At 32.0% G+C, this 20,736-nt stretch overlaps 1 protein-coding gene across 1 annotated transcript; it reads left to right on the plus strand.

The window, feature by feature from the left end:
* Positions 1 to 5,272: 5,272 nt before the first annotated feature.
* On the plus strand, positions 5,273 to 18,590 carry LOC143045455 (DNA-directed RNA polymerase III subunit RPC4-like). Its single transcript, XM_076217970.1, has 10 exons — positions 5,273 to 5,364; positions 9,534 to 9,622; positions 10,324 to 10,446; positions 11,915 to 12,081; positions 12,736 to 12,869; positions 14,896 to 14,998; positions 15,511 to 15,603; positions 16,749 to 16,834; positions 17,549 to 17,704; positions 18,236 to 18,590. Exons 2-10 carry the CDS (start codon positions 9,543 to 9,545, stop codon positions 18,344 to 18,346), a joined length of 1,053 nt encoding a protein of 350 aa, XP_076074085.1. The 5' UTR covers positions 5,273 to 5,364; positions 9,534 to 9,542; the 3' UTR covers positions 18,347 to 18,590.
* The last annotated feature ends 2,146 nt before the right edge of the window (positions 18,591 to 20,736 follow it).

A 20,736-nucleotide genomic window follows, 5' to 3' on the forward strand; every position in this document is an offset into this window, starting at 1 on the left:
TATTCTCCTGTTTAATTCTCCCTGCATCATCAGATATCAAATTAACTTTTTTGTCAAACTTATCCGCATTGTACATATGTGTTTGAAGATCATATAAAAATAAGGAGATGTGGTATGATTGCCAATGGGACAACTATTCACCAAAGTTCAACTGAAGTGGATGTAAGCAATTATAGGCAACTGTAGGGCCTTCAACAATGAAGAAAATTACAAATATTTTTTTGAAAGTAAGACCTTTTACCTTAAAATCTATTCATATGGATACTTTACAACATTCAGCAAAACGATAAATGGCAACTTACTAATACACTTTTTTTTTTTTTTTAACTTTCTCACACTTCTACTTCGGCTAAAAATAAAACAAAGTGGTTGAATCTAAATAATTATCTAGTCAACATATACTGTTTAAGTTCCATCAAACTTATTAATTTATTGTTCTTTAATGGTTATTTCTATGCTTTTTTTCCGTTTTTATGCCCCCGCCACAGTGAAAATGAAAAAAATTTGCTAAATTTGCCTTCCTGTCACTCTAACTTGAGTTTGCTTCACCCAAATGTCATAAAAATTGTATATAAAGCTTATTACCACCAAACACAGATCAAGTTTGAATTTGAGTGGGGTCACTTTGGCTGTTCTTGGGTTGTGTCGCTTTTGTAAATTAAAAAATTGCAGAACTTGCCATGTATATACAAGCAGAGGGAACTGTGTCCTATTGACACATTATTCATTTATTTTATATATTTTATTTAAAAGCCTTAATGAATGAAAGCAAAAGTAAATATTTAAATAGATATTAAAACAAGCAAATTAGATCTACAAATCATTTCACTCGTAGTCAAATTTGACTACTACTAAAGGGAGGACAACTTGATTTTTTGGGGGGCTTTTAGAATTTTTTTAACCTGTTGTTCATTCCAGTAAGGGTCGATTTTGGCCTCAAATTTAAGGTTTATCAGACGAAAGATTTTGGACACTATTTAAACACTTAAGTGGCTCATTTGATTCAATTAGTTTATGTGAAAAATTTTAACTTATTTAGTCATTAAAAACGCTCCGATTCAAGCTCAAATATGAAAAATCTATCAAATATGCCAAAAAAATGTCACTTTTCAGATGGTTTTTGTGAAAAATGAAAGTGGCCGCATCCATGTTCATCTTTAACCTTTATATATGTTTAATATGTATTATCATCAAATACAACTTACATTTCAATATTAAGAATGAACACAAATGCGGACACTTTCATTTTAGACGGAAACCACCTTAAATTTATTGCGAATCCTATCATAGTTTTCCACAGATTCACCTGCAAGTTACCTGTCCATTTAAACTTTTGTAAGTCCTATTGTCCCATCTAACAAATACAACAGCTATTGTTCTCTGTTGAGTTTATTCAGTGGGACCTTTAAATATCTTGCAAGAGAAATCTATCACTCACTGATTAATTTACCTGAACAAAAAATTGAACTGTCAATGATGGAAATACATGTACAAATAAGTAATTATGAACCTGCATGTGATGTTGTATTTATTCAATCAATAACACATTTTCAATTTGTTTGATATAAACACTGATTTAAAAATTAAAAGTTGATTTCTGATCAAATTTCAACATTTTACCTATTAAAATTTGCTTTTTTTTAGTCTGTTCATAAGTAAAAACTTGAAATGATAATGTTTAAATAAAGGTTCTCATAAATGTATTCTTTATAACTGAACAACCACAAAAAAGCATGCAAATTCTTTAAAACATAAATGCATGCAGTAGTTAAAAAAAAAATCAGAAATAAACTTTTTATAATTAAATCAGTGCTTATATTGAACAGATTGAAAATATATTATTGATATTGAATAAAAACTGTATCACATGCAGTTTATGTGAGTTGATACATGTATTTCAGTGAACAAGGAAGATATTTTTTTGGTTAGGCAAATTAATCAATGAGTGATAGATTTCTCTTGGAAGAAATTTAAAGTTCCCATCAAATAGACTATACAGAGAACAATACCTGTTGTATTTGTTCAATGGGACAATAGAACTTACAAAAGTTTAAATGGACAGGTAACTTGCAGGTGAATCTATGGAAAACTATGATAGGGTTCGCAATAACTAAAATGCTAAAATTGTGAAGATTTCAGTAATTTAGCCTGACTCAATGATGCTAGTACCTGATATATGTCATTGACTAATATGTGCATTGTATTGTCAAAAACAGCCCACATTTATGTAGCAGAAGCATTCTACTTTCCAATAAATAACTAAAAGTTTACATTTTAACAATTTTGTAAAACTGCTTTATTTTGGGGCCAAAAAGGGGTCTCACTGGACCTACTCCTTTTACATGGCCAGATTCATAGTGATACCCTTGGAGCTCAAGGTATAAGAAAATGAAAATGCCAATAGGTTTTTGATAAATTTATGAAATTTTCACAAACATATTTAGTATCAAGTTAAATCATTAGAACCAAAGTAGTTCTGCCTGCCTGAGATTTTATGAAAGGCGAACAGTTGCAGTACACCCGCACAACATAGAATACTGATAAAAAAGCAGGAAAATATTTGCAATTGTTAGTCGTCTAGACAGTTTGTGGTACCTACAGGTTATAAATGTCATGAAGCAACAACTATGGCTTTCAAAAATTTCTAGCTGGCATAGCAAAAAAGGTCAATTTGGATGAGATTTTATGTCTACTTTTGAATGATTGTCAATAGACCTCAATAGCTATACATCTGGTAATAAATAGTTCCTTTATATTCATCACAAGGCTAAGAGAACATGAAAGTATCTCAACGCTGGCCATTGGACCCCCAAAGTTTCCACATATATATCAATGACACAGCTTTTCTAAGCAGATAAGCATATATAACAACATCATAGTGGACTTTTGAAAGTCATCAGACAGTGAGAGGTCAAAGAAGTCTTGTATCCTTTTTTCCAATTTTTAGCTCACCTGGCCCAAAGGGCCAAGTGAGCTTTTCTCATCACTTGGCGTCCGGCGTCCCTCGTCCGTCGTCGTTAACTTTTACAAAAATCTTCTCCTCTGAAACTACTGGGCCAAATTTAACCAAACTTGGCCACAATCATCATTGGGGTATCTAGTTTAAAAAATGTGTCCGGTGACCAGGCCAACCAACCAAGATGGCTGCCATGGATAAAAATAGAACATAGGGGTAAAATGCAGTTTTTGGCTTATAACTCAAAAACCAAAGCATTTAGAGCAAATCTGACATCGGGGTAAAATTGTTTATCAGGTCAAGATCTATCTGCCCTGAAATTTTCAGATGAATCAGACAACTCATTGTTAGGTTACTGCTTCTGAATTGGTAATTTTAAGGAAATTTTGCTGTTTTTGGTTATTATTTTGAATATTATTTTCCATAGAGATAATCTGTAAACAGCAATAATGTTCAGCAAAGTAAGATTTACAAATTAGTCAACATGACCAAAATGGTCAGTTGACCCCTTTAAGAGTTATTGCCCTTTATAGTCAATTTTTAACCATTTTTCGTAAATCTTAGTAATCTTTTAGAAAAATCTTCTCTGAAACTACTGGGCCAAATTATAACCAAAATTGGCCACAATCATCATTGGGGTATCTAGTTTAAAAAATGTGTCTGGTGACCAGGCCAACCAACCAAGATGGCCGCCATAGCTAAAAATAGAACATAGGGGTAAAATGCAGTTTTTGGCTTATAACTCCAAAACCAAAGCATTTAGAGCAAATCTGACATTGGGGTAAAATTGTTGAACAGGTCAAAATCTACCTGCCCTGGAATTTTCAGATGCATCGGATAACCAGTTGTTAAGTTGCTGCCCCTGAATTGATAATTTTAAGGAAATTTTGCTATTTTTTGTTATCTTGAATATTATTATAGATAGAGATAAACTGTAAACAGCAATAATGTACAGCAAAGTAAGACCTAAAAATAAGTCACCATGACCAAAATGGTCAATTGACTCCCTAGGGAGTTATTGCCTTTCATAGTCAATTTTTAACAATTTTCATAAAGTTTGTAGATTTTCACTAACATTTTCCACTGAAACTACTGGGCCAAGTTCATTACAGATAGAGACAATTGTAAGAAGCAAGAATGTTTAGTAAAGTAAGATCTGCAAACACATCACCATCACCAAAACACAATTTTGTCATGAATCCATCTGTGTCCTTTGTTTAATATTCACATAGACCAAGGTGAGCGACACAGGCTCTTTAGAGCCTCTAGTTGAGTTTTAAAATAAAGACTTTCTCAGTAGTTAAGCCTGAAGTCAACTTTTTTCGACTTGAATTTGCCCCTATGCATTTAAAGAAGATCCAAGCTTCTTTATAAAGCAAAAGCTTTGTAGGAAATAATCCTTAAAAGAAAATATTTTGCCTTGAAAATAAATTTGGGATTGGAAGGATTAGTTTGCATACCAATTCTATAGTATTTTGTTCTGTTGACCATACGTTTGCATTTTGATGAATTCATTATGAGAAAATGGTTACTGCTTGACACAATGTAAAACTTTTTTGCTCTTTCGCTGTGCTCACAGGAAATAAAGGATTTCATTGTGGAAAGTGCCTGATATTTTTTATACCATATTAATATGTAGAAAACCAGATAATCTATACACACACAAGCATCTACATAATAGTTCTAATGCTTATCAATGTCTAATATGTAAGAGCATAAGAATATCACTTGCAAACAATGGCTTATCTGTATTAAAATAGTTTCTGCCAATATATGCACATCTCCAATGGAGTCACATATAATAGTATTCTTAACCGCATAATATTATACTCAAAGAATGATTAATCCAATACACAATAATTTATCAATAAAAAGACTTCTTCTGTTCAGCCACTGTATGTAAAATTAATATATGATTTGACAATAAAAAGATAAAGATATATCTTTCATTTTAATTTTAATCTTTTAACACTAGTTTTTTTTAAAATTCACACCTGTATATAAAGTTCTCAAACTAAAGCACCCCACCACACTGTGTAAATATTTTAAACCCATATATCCCAAGTGGGAGTGCTCCAATATATAACGGAGGAAAATATCTGTACAGAACAGAACACCCTATATAAAAAGGTGTTATCTGGTCTATGAGTGACTGCAAAGGATTACTCTTAATGCCACAAAATTGAACAAATAAATAATAAACTTAGTCTGAAAATATTCATATACGTTCAAAAACTTTTTAATTATCCTTCGGGAGTGCTCCTTAGATAGGAGGAACAGTGAAAAGTAAACAGATGCGTGAACCGGAGTTTCTTTCCCCATTCCAAAAAAAAAAACCTCCACGGATTGTATCTGGATTTCAATATTTTGCCTAAATCATATTTATTTGGTACCATTTAAAGTTTCAGGTAACTGATACATCTAATTATGAACAGTATTTGTTATAAGCACTGAAAATTTTGATATTTGTAATTTTAAATTGGAGAATTTCAATGATAAAAGTTTTTCTTTTAGGCTTGCCCTGCCATTGTTTATTTTACTGACCTGTTTACAGAATTATGGTTCTTTCCTACATGATTTATGAAATAATGGTATTTTTGTACTGTAAGATTGGAAAATTTTAACATTCTCAACTTATATTCAATTATTTTAAACTTACTACTCCATACAGGTGACAGAGTTGTCAAGTCACAACTGGAGATTTGCACCTGAAGTTTGGGTCTCATAACTTTTTATCGACCTTTTAATCGTTGTACGCAATGCTTTTTTTAATGTTCTGAATATCTTCTTTTTTTGTTAAAAGAACAATGATTCCATACCTTTAAACACATAATAACCATTTTTTACTTCATTGTACCTGCCAGATAATAATAGAAGATAAATTGTAACAAGGATTTGTATAGTAAGTAAATCCTTGATTGTAAGGGGTTTTCAAATTTTTATTCATCATAGTTCAAGATATGTTATAACAAGTTACAATAACCAGATAACAGAACAATATAAAATTTCACTATGTTGAATGTTTCTTATAATAATGTTTATACTAAAGCACTAAATTTAAAAGCTATTTTAAACAACAGTACTCTAGTAAATAATACACCTTATCACTATTTCCTGACTGACCCAGAATCTGTCCACTTTTGACTCAAACAACAATCACTTTTCCATTGTGGCATCAGATATTTTGTATTATGACTTCAAGATTTTACAGGAACCTGTTTGGTGTCCAGTAATGGTGGACAAATAGGGATAAGGTGTATTTAGTAATACAAAAAGTCACACTGCAGTCTACTCCTGTAAGGTGCCCCTTACTCAGTAAAATGTTGTGTTAAAAATATTGCCCCATGTCACCTGTTAGGTTTTAAGCAAAATTTAACATAGTTAGAAATTTTTTTAATGTTCATATATTATTTTAAAATTAAGAGACATCAGGTCACACAGTGACTATCCCCCCCCCCCCCCCCAAATCTGGGTCTGTTCTCCCAAAAATCATATTCACTCCAATTCATGTTCACCCCTTTCATTTTCGCTCTCACATCAGTACAATGTCTTCTTCCAAGTAAGGAACTAAATTCATATTGAATGTGTATGGTCCCGCGAAAACTTAGCGCAGTGCCGGGGAAGGCAGCAAGTCTTTTCAAAGTTATTTACATTTAAAACGTTTGCCAATTTACAATTAAAGTTATATACATTCTATGCTGTTCACTTCCTTCCAGAGCCTGCTTTCAGAGCAGCTCTGAATCTCTCTATCGAGTCAGCCGATGTTGTTTTAGCTGGAAGTTGATTCCAATCCCTGATGGTCTTTGGGAAGAATGACTGTCCATAGGTGTCAGTTTTTGGTGGAAGCAGACTTCAAGTCTTCTGAAGGCCAATGGTGCCGACTTTAAAATCATTGAATTCTTCGTATGCCGCATTCGTTTCTGTGTATTACAATTTCATAACAACTTCTAATTCCTGACACCGCGTGAATTTGGTATCGGGACAACTCGCCCTGTTTACATGTTCGCCCTTGAAGTTACGAATTTGCAGACAAGAAAATTTTGTTTTTAATAAATAAAAGGATCTATTTCTTATTAAATTGTTGTCTTTATTCATTGTTTTCCTTTGTAATGTGAATAAGATGCCTTTCTTCTTTAAATGGTTTGAATCTATTCATAAAATTATTCAAGACTCAGTTGACAAGAGCAGTACGTTGCTGTTGGGAGAATTTTGATTAAACTCTAAATGCTCATAGAATAAGAAATATAATCTAAACTGAATGTACATCCTTCTGAATAATTTATTGCAATATAAATATGAATCCCTTTTGACAAGAGAAATCTGACTTTTGTCAGAAATATTTGTTTCACATGTGCGAAGGTAATCACGTGTGGCAGCCATATTGGTTTGTTTACAAATATGTGAAGAAGCCTCTAGAACCATGACCTAAACATAAATAGTCTTCCGAAAACGTAAACTTTATGCAATACTATTTTATCAATCATGATTATTTTCTTAAATTTAAATTTGATTATTTAAAGAAATAGAATTATAACAATTACGATTTTAGATTAGAGATTCTACACAGACATGCTTTGATCTATTTATAGCCAAATTAGTTTACATGTGTGAAAATGTAAATAATGGTCTAAATGGATATTAATTTGTTTACTAAACAAGCAAGGATTTGTATAGTTACAAAAACAATTTATGAGTATTGCTTAAAACGTTACACACTTCTTTGTTATATTAATCTAAAGATCTGTATACTTTTTGGTTTTGATTCAAAATTTTATTTTAGTGATATTTAGTTTTTTTGTATCTCAAAAACAATAAATGGAACAAAGCAGCCTGGGTTAGTGGGGCTGCTTTTATGGTAATTCAAGTTACCTTTTATTCACCTTCTTCCACCTCAGAGCTATCAGCTCTTTGATTGTTCTTCCCTGGTCAAATCCGCCTCTACAATGTACCTCTGGTCTGGCTGTCATTGAGTATTAGATATTGTTGTCTATCTATATCGATAAGCCCATGCTGAATTTTAAAAAGCATACATACATGTAGTCTGTTGGTTTTTCTACATTCTTCCAGGCTTTCCCACTGTAATTGTTTAACCCTGTGTGTTACACAGTCAGGTGTTCGGTCTGAGTAATTATTTTGAACAAATCTTGCTGCTCTTTTTTGAACTTGTTCTAATGATTTAATCTTTTTTTGGCTCAATGGATTCCAAACTGTGCAGGCATATTCCACTAAAGGTCTTACCATGGCTGTATATGCTGCTGCTTTTACTGGTTTTGTGCAATCTTTCAGATTTCTTTGGATAAATCCCAAACAAAGTGGTTGAATCCAAATAATTATCTAGTCAACATATACTGTTTAAAATCCATCAAACTTATTAATTTATCATTCTTTAATGGTTATTTCTATGCTTTTTTTCCGTTTTTATGCCACGCCACAGTGAAAATGAAAAAAATTTGCTAAATTTGCCTTCCTGTCACTCTAACTTGAGTTTGCTTCACCCAAGTGTCATAAAAATTGTATATAAAGCTTATTACCACCAAACACAGATCAAGTTTGAATTTGAGTGGGGTCACTTTGGCTGTTCTTGGGTTGTGTCGCTTTTGTAAATTAAAAAATTGCAGATCTTGCCATGTACCGGTATATGTGGTTCAATGTTCTATTTCCTTTGGCGGGGGCATAAAAACGGAAAAAAGCATAGAAATGACCATTAAAGAACAATAAATTAATAAGTTTGATGGATTTTAAACAGTATATGTTGACTAGATAATTATTTGGATTCAACCACTTTGGTTGCCAATGTTCTATTTCCTTTGCCTACAATATTATCAATGTGTCTATTCCAAGATAGGTTGTTGCTGATACTTACGCCTAAGTATTTGCTTGCATCAACATTGTCTAGTGTATGTCTATAGAGTTTATATGATGTATCTCTCACTTCTTTGTTCTTCTGCGTTATTCTGATGACTATGCATTTTTTGGCTCCTTTTTCTCTGGCATTTCCAATGCTTTTTGTGGAATTATTTTGTATTCATGTTTTAGTTGGTGTATTGCTATTAATATAGGGATATCATATCCAATTCGTGTTCACCCCTTTCATTTTCACATCCCACACCTTTACACTGTAGCTCTGATTCTCTGGCCTTTCAAAGGCTTTTTGTTGAATTATTTTGTATTCATGTTTAAGTTGGTTTATTGCCATTAAAAAAGGGATAATAAATAAGGCTTTTTTAGAGTTTTGTGAATTATTTTGACAAAATCAACTCACCAATCAAGCTCTAACCTGTGACAAGTTGGCAAATACTTTGTATATATATGTAGTTATGTACTAACAGTGCCGATAGTTGTACACACACACCTGAACATTTTTGTTCATAATAAATTCTTTGCCCATTAGGGATAATTGACAGTTTTACATTTCTCAATTCTGTATGAAGTGTATGTAGAACAAGCTTTCCTACACAAATAAAGAAACCTTTCATGGAAATTGTTTTTTACTTTTAAAAAATGGATCCTAAGCCTTTCATATCATGGCTGTACAATTCACAGAGTTCTGTAAAATTAGTTTCATTTTCATTTTCAGAGTTGAGATATGGCAGAAGGCAGAGATACACCAGATCTTCCTAGAGGGTTAATTGATAGAAGAGGAACTCCATTAGGAAAAGGAGCAAGGTATTATAACTATTTAACAGATTTGTAGTGAGGTTTATAATATTATCATCATAACTCTCTTATTGTATACAGAAGATTTGCACAACGTACAAAAATGTAGGTACCACACTTTATTTAAAACAAGTATTTTCATTTCATTTATTAAAGTGCATTTTTAATTAGTTTTCATATGACTGGTAAAATTAAACACACAAAAAACAACCCATATGACAAATTAAAATGTGAGCTTTAGATACTATAGAATGCAGTGTCCAGTAAAAATGCCATTTGTTTATGGGTTGTTTTCACATGACCTGCAGTAAGTAACTTTAACCTTAGCACTCACATTTTGAATTATACCAGCACATTGATAATTTGACACTGGGAGTACCAATCTGTCTATAGTTCCACTTTTAAAATATCTGTTATTTTTCACAAATTGCTTTGTTCATGAAACTTAAATAAAGACAACTTGACTAGCTTATTTTCAGTATTTCTTTAAGCAAATGTGTTAGATAAAAGTTTCTTGACAGAGTACTTAAATGGGTTTAAATGGTTTTCACAAAAATCTGCATAATGAATCTCCATTTATATTTAACAAAAGTTTGTATAGGTAACTAATATTCTCTGCTATCTTTTGTTTTGTTTACATGTATAAAACTATGTTGATGTCATTGATAACTGTTTGAGGTTCCACAATATTCGTTTTGCTTCAATTGCAGATTACCCTCTTTAAAAGGACCTAGAGACTTAACTCTTGGAGGAATTCCTAAGAAAGTATTTGCACCCACAATTCCTGTACGGAAACCAGCTGAGCAAAAGGATAAGAAAACAGATCAATTCAAGTAAATATAAGCAGTTAAACCGTTTGTTTCTGAATCCATAGAAGCTGCTATGTTCTAGAATTTTTGCATTTATTTTTATACTGCAACTAGTTGTGTTATTTCCGAAATATAGTACAAAGCTTTATTTTGTATAATGTCAATTTCATCATGGAACACTTTCTCCACAATCAGGGGTTCATTAAGGGATGAAAATAAGTGTGACATTTGTGTTACGATTTAAAAAGCTTTCAATGTATTAGTTTAAAATGCAGTATAAAAACAATATTAGGTCAATGTTATAAAACTATAAACGTTTTTGTACTCGGCACAAAACTGGGGAAGGGCTCGGTAGAACCTCGCTCTTCCCCAGTTTCTCAGCCTCATACAAAAAAGTTTATATTTTTCTTTCATTGACCTAATATTGTATATATAATTGTTATTGTTGGAAAGAATTACATTAATTGTTAACCTGATGATTAAACAGAAAACTGTATAGTTATGATATATTGTAGTAGGTAAAACATTATTCATTTATATGATTGCTTGTTTCAACCCCACAGTGATTGTTTAATTTGTTAATAAAACATAAATTAAAGGAGATGTTGCACCTTAGTAAAGTAGCAACTTGGCCATACTGAAAAAAAAAGAATATCTAGAGGTCAACACACAGGCTTTTAAAATAGACAGGACTGGAGTCTATACAGCATAACATCAAATTAATTAAAAGACAAAAAAAAGAGGTATTTGAAGTAAAAAAAAAAAAACAATAAGGAGGACAGGAACATCATTATGTGCTGTTTACTAAGAGTTCAACCTTCAAGGATTTAATTTCAATCAATGGCATTATAAAATATACATAGAATAATCTAAAAGAAATATCAGTTTAGTTAAAATACTTAGCTCTACAATACCAGTTAAAAGGATATACTTTCTGTGGTCAAGAATGCCTTAGCGATCGATTTGTACAGTTATCTAATCATGTTAAATATAGATTCTACCACAGCATCGAGTGTAATACAATATTTATTCACTCAGGACAGTTCAATTTTCAAATTTAAAATATGAGGCTCACCAAGCATTATAAATATTTAAAATTTAACTGTCAATAGTGGCTAAATATTGTATTGCAAGAGATTTGATGATGGAATCTAGTTCTCCAATGAATTATAGATGATATGCAGACAATCATAATCTTTCTTTTCGTACGATCTGTAAAATGTTGTGTTCTTTCTATGCAATGTCATGAGGCATGGTTGCCTTTTTTATGCTGTCACAATAGGAAATAAAGAGGAAAGCAAGAAAATTAGACGTCATAATCTAATTTTGACCAATGACAAACTAAGATCAAGCGAGCCACATGTTGATTAAATTAAAATAATCAACAGGTTAGGGAAATGATAAATAGTGTAAGAATTAGGGAAACTTTTTTATTGTATGAACAGTTGCTGTACATAACATTTGTTTTAAAAGTTGATTTTTCATATTTAAGGCAAGACCAAGGTGATGTTAAACCAAAAGTTGAAAAAGAGAAAAAGGGGAGATCTGGCAAAGAGAAAAGTTTTGACAATTCTCAAAGGAAATATAAAGGTCAAAATATTATCCATACACACTCTATATTTGAGGAACAAGGACCTTCTACTAAAAATGTGTCCAAAGGTAAGATCTAATACAAAGTTGCATTCGACTTCAATCTTAATTGACTAGGATTGTCAGTTTACCAATCGAAGGTCTGTGGTTTTCTTTAGGCACTACAGCTTCCTCCACGCCATGAAATAACCTAAAACGGTGCTTAAAAGTGGTGTCAAAACACCAAAAATCAAATCAATCTAATACAAAGTTAATGATCCAGTCTTTTTATTAAAAAACAAATAAAGGTAAATGAATATCAGACTTTTGGTTTGCGTCTGTCACCCAGTGACGGATCCAGCGATTTAAAAAAGGGTGGGTTCCCAACCCAGAGTAAAGGGGGGGTTCCAACTATCTGCTCCCATTCAAATGCATTGATAGGCCAAAAAAAGGGGGGGTTCCAACCCCCGGAACCCCCCCCCCCCCCCCTTAGATCCGCCACTGGTCACCATTGTGTTTTTCAATAAGATAAAATGAACAAAGAAATGACTCAATTTTCAGGTAAGAGCTGATCCAAAACTAAACAAAATAAATCTACGCAAATAGATTAAAATGAAAAAAAAAAATGATAGTACATCAAAATTGATTACATACATGCAAATGAATAACTGGCAACAAAATTATGATCAGAGTGAATAATAGTTTACTTTTCTTGAAATTTGAAGATGAGATTTTTCTATTTAGCATCAGGGGCAAACAGAGGTGAAGGATCAGTTGGAGGTAGATTCAATTCAAAGTCTTCAAGTGGGCAGACTATATCAAAAACAGAAGTACAAGAAGATACTAAACAAGTTTTGGATTTCTTGCTTAGGGATGATGTAAGTATTAATGGGTACAACCAATGGTTAACATTGAAGTCAGCTACTGACTGAAACAATCAAATTTCCATTGTGATACCCCTGCTCACTAAAATGGCAGTAAATTTTTATCTTTGTGTCTCTTTGATTGCCTACATTTTTCTATTCTATTTTTTTCTTCTGTCAGCATTTCTTCTAAATTGTTGACTGAGATTTAGAGAAACCTTCAAAGAGTACTGTAGGTCCATAGATATTTACGAGGTGTGATATTAAATAGATTTTGTGTGTGGTGGTACAGACCTTCCAACTATCACGGTTTTGGCGGTATCATCCCAATTTTTTGAGATTTTTTAAGTTATTTTGTCAATTAATAAGTACAAGAATCATGCAAAAAAAGAAATCAAGGCTTTCTAGCTCATCATTAGTATACCAAAAGAAAAAAGAAGCGATATGAGACTATTTCAAGAGTAAAAAACAGTGCACACAGAAACGCCGCAAAAAATGTAACCCTTTAAAATCTGGTCATGCAGTAAAATTCCCCATGGAGATTTTTAAAAGTTGGCAGGTCTGGTGGAAAACCATAGTTTTAACACAGTACTTATTGATTTGTTTAATGTTTGTTTGCAGAATTTGTCAAAATTACTAAATCAAGTATCACGAAAATATAATTTGTCCTTAATTAATGAACAAGAGGCTGTCACAACGACAGCAAACCGGATTTATTAACATTTATTTGTGTCCTGGCAATATCACAAGAACCATTACTGATGAATAGTTAAAGTGAAAATCGTCAATATCAAATTTGACCTCCATTTTGTTATCAGTATCAACATATTAAAATTTGAAAAGCTTAGATTGAATGGTTCATGAGTAAATGCAACAACGTGAATGAAAACGCCATTTTACGATCTTTCAAGAACCATAACTCCTGAACGGTAAAAGTCAAAATCGTCATTATTGAACTTGACCTCTATTTTGTCATCTGTAACAACATATAAAAATTTCAAAAGCTTTGGTTGAATGGTTCATGAGAAAATGCACGGACACGACTGGAAACACCATTTTTCAATCTTTCAAGAACCATAACTCCTAAACGGTAAAAGTCAAAATCGTCATTATTGAACTTGACCTCCATTTTGTCATCAGTAACAACATATTAAAATTTGGGAAGCTTTGGTAGAACAGTTCATGCGTAAATGCACGGAAACGACTGGAAACACCATTTTTCAATCTTTCAAGAACCATAACTCCTGAACGGTAAAAGTCAAAATCGTCATTATTGAACTTGACCTCCATTTTGTCATCAGTAACAACATATTAAAATTTGGGAAGCTTTGGTAGAACAGTTCATATGTAAATGCACGGACATGACTGGAAACTCTATTTTTCAATCTTTCAAGAACCATAACTCCTGAACGGTAAAAGTCAAAATCGCCATTATTAAACTTGACCTTCATTTAGTTGTCAGTAACAACATATTAAAATTTTAAAAGCTTTGGTTGAACGGTTCATGAGTTAATGCACGGACAACATTTGATTGCCGCCCGCCCGAACGACCGGCTGCCCGCCGTACATCCCCAAATCAATAACCGACATTTTTGTCACAAAAATCCGGTTAAAAATGGTATCCATGAAAATTAATCAATGTACAGTATCAATCAAATGTCAGCAAATATATCAGTATTTATTCCAGAAATGTACATGGAATCCAGGGATAACCTCACTTAACTACTGTCTAAACTTGAAAATATTTGTTATTTACAATAAATCTTTTCAAAATTTTGTGGGATACCTATGTATTACCTAGTTATACAGTAAGCAGGATTCATCAATTTTTTGGGATTGTCCATCTAACTGCACTCTTATTTACAAAAATATATGAAATTGGATGAATCAGAATACACAATATTTTTTTTAAACAAATTTAAAACAAACATATAATAAAATTTACGACAATATTTTGTTTTAAAAGTGGGTTTTATTTTCAGGACATTTGGTATGATATAGAAACAATTTATAATATATTTTGAATTTATTTGTGTTGTAGTTTATAGATTCTAAGGAGAAGAGAGATAAATATATGGAACCTGTCCATCTTCCACTATCTAAATTAAACCTGAAACTTGAAGAGAAACCTGTTGAGGTTAAAGGTCAGTATATATTTTATATTCGAATATTTTGTTGATCAGAATCAATGATTACTTTGTAGTCATGAGTGAAACATATCTTCCTCCAGTATGTTACATGTTGAGCTAGCATGTAAAAATCTAGAATTGTGTCAACCAATAATCAGGCTTTATTTATATATTGACATGTCATGATCCTGAGTATGCCCATCATATTTCTCAAATGTACATGTGTGATATTAAGTTTTTTTTCTGGCAATAGATGTGTTTTGACACCAGACTTAACAGTATAAGTATTGTAAATTCAGAAATTAATGTAAGGTTCTTATCATTATGATTGGTGGAAGTATTGAAATAAGAACTCATATTTTGAATAGAAACATATATCTTTGTATGCAGATTTTAATGAAATAGCAATTATTAATTTCACAGTTTTGTCCATTCTTAAAAAATTGCAATAATATCTGCATTTACAGTTTAAAATCTGTAAATAATATCTAAGGAATAGCATTAATATACTGGTTTACATTTTTTAGATGATCCAGATGCAGATGAAGAAATGATTGATGCACATCAAAGTCCAAAATCTAAACTTGCAGATGGTGTTTTAGAGGCCCTTACAAAAACGGGTTTGTTAATTATAATAAGTTTGACATGTACTAGGTTTTTTGATACAGGATTGTCATTAGTACCAGTTATTCAATTGGAAGATTCATTAAATTAAGTTATGTGTTTCTATCATTCTTCTGTTATAATGCACAAAGAACTCTAAAACCATCTGAAAATGAACTCATCATAGACACCTGGGTTAAAATTATGTGCACCAGTCACCAGACGTGTTGTATGTTTACTAAAGACTCATCAGTCAAATATTGTTTCCGCTCTCTGAAATTCAAACTGCTTGGATTTTATGGATGAATTAGTGTTACATCAAAAATGTCTGCATTCCATTTGTAAACACTATTTTCAATTGAATACACCTTCACATTTGTTATTTAGAGCTCCCATTGATATCCTCCAGTTTTATCAGTTTTCAGTATTTGCTCATCTCCTTCCACATCTAGCTACAGCCAACTTTTCATTCCTAACCATTTTTAAAATCCTGGGAACCTGTTCAAGAGGGTATTCTGTTGTATTATCTATTAAGATTTATACTTGGAATTTCAGTCATACCTTTGTTCGATAGATCAAAGGAAGTTCTGAGGTCTCACTCCAAGCCTTTTTTTAACAGATCTTTTTTCCAGGCCACTTCATACCATAGTATTTTTCATACCTTTTTAGGTAAAGATTTCATGAATTGCAATCAAAACCTTATGGGACTGACATGATATCTAAATCTTACAAGACTTATCACTATTTGATACACAAAATACAGTGCATTGATCATAACATTCTATACATCTATCCATTAACATTTCCAGAAATTTAGTGATGTTATATATGCTCAGATATTCAAGGCACAAAATGATGTTACACTTGTCAAGAAAATTACTTAACTTTTGCAAGGTGCATGAATCTAATACTTGTTCTAAGTATATAAATGATGTCAATGTTAAAGTCATCTTTAAAAAAAAATTGAGTTATCTTCCTTTGTCTTGAATTGCTGTTAAATCAACTACAACCAATGCAATATTTAATTTTACTTCCCACTGATAAATTGAAGCAATCTTTACCATTCAGTGCTTACAAGCACTTTGATTTCTATTAATTGACACATGCAATCTGTTCTGCAATTTCCAAACTGTACACATAATTCCAAACTTGTCTGTTCTAGATTCAGGAGAGATGTTATTTTTCCAGTTTCCAGATTGTATGCCCGGTAACCCAGTAAATAGAGCCCAAACAGATGAAGAAGGAAAAGTAAAGATAATTGTTTTACCTTTAAATATATGATTACTTTACTAATTATTAATGGATATTCATGGGTACTAATTTTTCCTGGATTGAAGAAAATTGTAAAATCATGCATATTTCATTTCTAGTATTTTTTCAAAGTATGCCTATAAGCATGTACACATAAAATCCATTAAAGTTGGATTCCAAAGAATTACAATGAATCAACAGTACTGTGGATTAAGTATTGGTCATGGAATCTCAATATCACTGATTTCTAAGAATAGTTACACCATGAACTTAAATGTTCAATCAATTACAAATGTTCTATAGGCTTGTATGCAGATTTCTGCAACATCATGAATTCCCATATTTATGGAAGTAGAGGTTTCTTAATCCATTAAAATTGGTACCAATGAAAATAAATGAACACACAAATGTGTATGTAATTTGTGTGTCAATAGAAAGAAGAATGGTGTATGTGATTTGGCTTAAAAATTTAATTGGTTTTTAAAGTGCATTATTTAATGACAGTATAACAATATAGACCTTTTTAAGGATGCAGCTGCTTATGTTTTGCCCTTTAACCTACAAGTTTTTGCATGGACACTGACAGCTTTTCCATTCTGATCAAACTAGGTTTTACCGGAAATTTTAGTGTTGATTATTTTATTAAGATTCTAAATTTCAGTCCTTGAAAAAATGGTCCAAAATTAATCAAAAGCTTTTTTTTTGTATCAGGAAGAAGAAGAAACACAAACGCAAACACAGAGGTTATCTGATTTCTCTGAAGGAGCTGTTGGCAAGTTGATCATTAGAAAATCTGGCAAGACACAACTGGTGATAGGAAATATAACAATGGATGTCTCCATGGGAACCAAATGTGGCTTTTTACAGGTAAATATACAAAAGGTTATGACTTTTCATAATCAAATAAGTTCTGTGTAACAATTTTACAACAATACATGATCAGTTCATTTAATAGGAGTAAATTCATTTAAATATTTATATGGATTGTCATAATGGAGAATACTTCCCCCAATTTTTAGCACTTATTGTGTTGACGTTATTGCCACTGAAATATCCAGTTTTCAAAGTTTTTGCTGTTTAATATTATTAAGATATATGATCTAGACTTCAAAAATGATCAGCACGACAAGAAATATCTAGATCTCTTAAGTTTCACAACTCTTTTTGGAGTTAGTGCCCCTGAAATGTTGATTTTCAGTGCCTCTTGTTGGGTTATACAAATGAATTCCAATAGTCACTGACTGGTTATCTATATTTTCAGTCGTCTCCTCTAAAAGTTTTTGTAAGTACACACAACATAGTGCAATGACTCCAATGAGGTGAAATTTCTCATATCGTTTAAAAGTATTTACTACTTGCACTGTTATTCAACTTATTATACATTTCATTTTTTTCTAGGATGTTGTTTCCATCCACACAACAGAAGACAGTGGCAATTTGAGTGTATTAGGACACATAAAACATAGACTTGTTTGTACACCAGACTTTGATAGCATGCTCAACACATGATTAATTCAGCTATGTAGAATGATCAATTATAGCTTTTGAGCTATGAACATGAAATATGGAGCTAGCCCAAGACAAGGGCTCAAATGCAGATTAAAACATACTGATGTTATTTTGAAGCAGAAAGATTTGTCAAGGCTTGCAGCTATAATTAAACCTAATATGAAAAGAGAAATGTGTTTATTTTGTGTGAAGAAGTATAGTGTAATGGTTTACAAATAAAAATGAAGTTTTATACAACTGCAAAGTTTATATAGTCATATATTATTATGGTATTGGATTGTTGCAACAGTCTTTTTGTACCCCACCTCTGGAAGATGTTTCACTGTTTGTGAGTCTGTCCCTTGTCAGCTGTAAGTTTTGGTCTAAGTATTTTACCATGAAGTAGTCAACACGTCAACCTGAAACTTAGTACACATGTTCATAATGACATGAACTTCTAATTTTTTTCTACAAAGTTTTGTTTTGACCCAGATTTTGATGGTTCATTGAGCATTACAATAAGATTGTGCATGTCACTCAGGTTTTTGGTCAAGTAAGATAAAAGTTGAGGTCACATTTATTTGAAATTTAGAACACATGTTTATCATAATGTTTTCTCTTTAAACTTTATGTGAAAAAAAGGTTTTGATCTCAATTTTTGGATTCACTGAAGATAGAAATGTGTTAATGTATTTTAGGTTTAAATTTTTGGTTAAGTTAGTTTAACATGAACTTGAAACTTAATGTTTATTGTGATTGTCATTGATTCTTTAAAATCTTAAACACAATTGTTCAATTTCAATAAACATGGGGACAAAAACAGTCTTTCATTTGTTCATGTACACCCACTTTTCATCAAATACTGGTAGGATTTTTCAAAATAATAGTCCTTACAACTATTTCAAAGAAAAGTATATTCAATATTGTTTTGCCTGGTTGCTTAAAGAGTCATGGTTACATTGTTACAAATATATATATTAAAGTGAGTGGAAGCGAAGGCCAGTTGGGCTAGAGGCAAAGCAGGCAAGGAAAGTAGGGTACTCTTTATTTGTAATTAACATTAATAATCCAGAGTATGTAAATTGTCCAGAAAGTGTGTTAATAAATTTAAAGATGTGCAATTCAGTTTATGTTGGCTTTTAGATAATTTTTTGATATTTAGATACAGGAAGATGTGGTATGAGTGCCAATGAGACAACTCTCTATCCAAGTCACAATATATAAAAAGTTAACAATTATAGGCCTTTAACACAGAGCTTTGGTTCACACCAAACAGCAAGCTATAAAGGACCCAAAATGACTTGTGTAAAACATTTCAAACAGGCAAACCAACAGTCTAATCTATAAAAATAAATAACAAGACACCAGAACCACCTATAAACCACACCATCACAACCACTTAACAACAGGCTTCTGGTTATAAGGACATGAAACATTGTAGTGTAAATAGATATACTGTTCCCAGCTTAGGAACGGTGCATTAAAATATTGCTTTGGTAACAAATTTGAGTTTTGTCCTGGTTTGGCCCTCAATTTATTTTGAAATCATATATAGTTTCTGAAGGGCATTCAATATCAAACTTTTAGATCATTACAAAGAATAAAATATGAAATTTTATATACTGGTGTCACCAAAATAAATCCTTAGATAACCACAGATGAGAAAGACAACCATTCTGTCAGATTTGCTGTGGTCAACGACAGAAAAAATGAGGCAACTATACAACAGGCTATATATTTCACAGATTAAAGTATCGCCATTTTGTACAGTCAGCTATAAAAGGCATCAACATGTAAATATGAGAAACAATTAAAAAATATATATGACAAAGCAATGGATGAAAAACAGATACAAAAATAAGAGTGCACACGCTGAAATGTCTCACCTTCTTTACTAATCATTGATATTATGTTGATATTCCTCAGTAAAAGCTTTACTATAACTATCACATAAACTTAACATGATCCATGAAAATGAGGTCAAGGTCATATAAACCAAACAAGAAATATATGTACACCTTTCAATCATTCAATACTTGAGGAGGATCCAGAACTTATAAGGAGGGGCCTGCTCCAGTCATGCTTTGGTGATTCCCTATATAAACCAAATTTTTCCAACGATGAGGGCCCGGGCCTGAAAATGAGGTCAAGGACAATGGACATGTGACAGACGGAAACTCTGTAACATGAGGCATTTATATACAAAGTATGAAGCATTCAGGTCTTCCTCCTAAAATATTAAGCTTTAAAGAAGTAAGCTAAAGCCACCTGAGGATCACTATCCCTATGTCAAGTGTTGCTGTGAAAAAAGTTGCAAGCTTGACAAAAAACAGAAAACTATGGCAACCATGTATTTTAGGTGCTGATGACACGAATTAGAGGTTCGTTTATAAAACAAAGTCAATGTGGAA

The sequence above is a fragment of the Mytilus galloprovincialis genome, chromosome 9 (genome assembly GCF_965363235.1).
Source record: "Mytilus galloprovincialis chromosome 9, xbMytGall1.hap1.1, whole genome shotgun sequence".
In the NCBI taxonomy this organism is placed as follows: domain Eukaryota; kingdom Metazoa; phylum Mollusca; class Bivalvia; order Mytilida; family Mytilidae; genus Mytilus; species Mytilus galloprovincialis.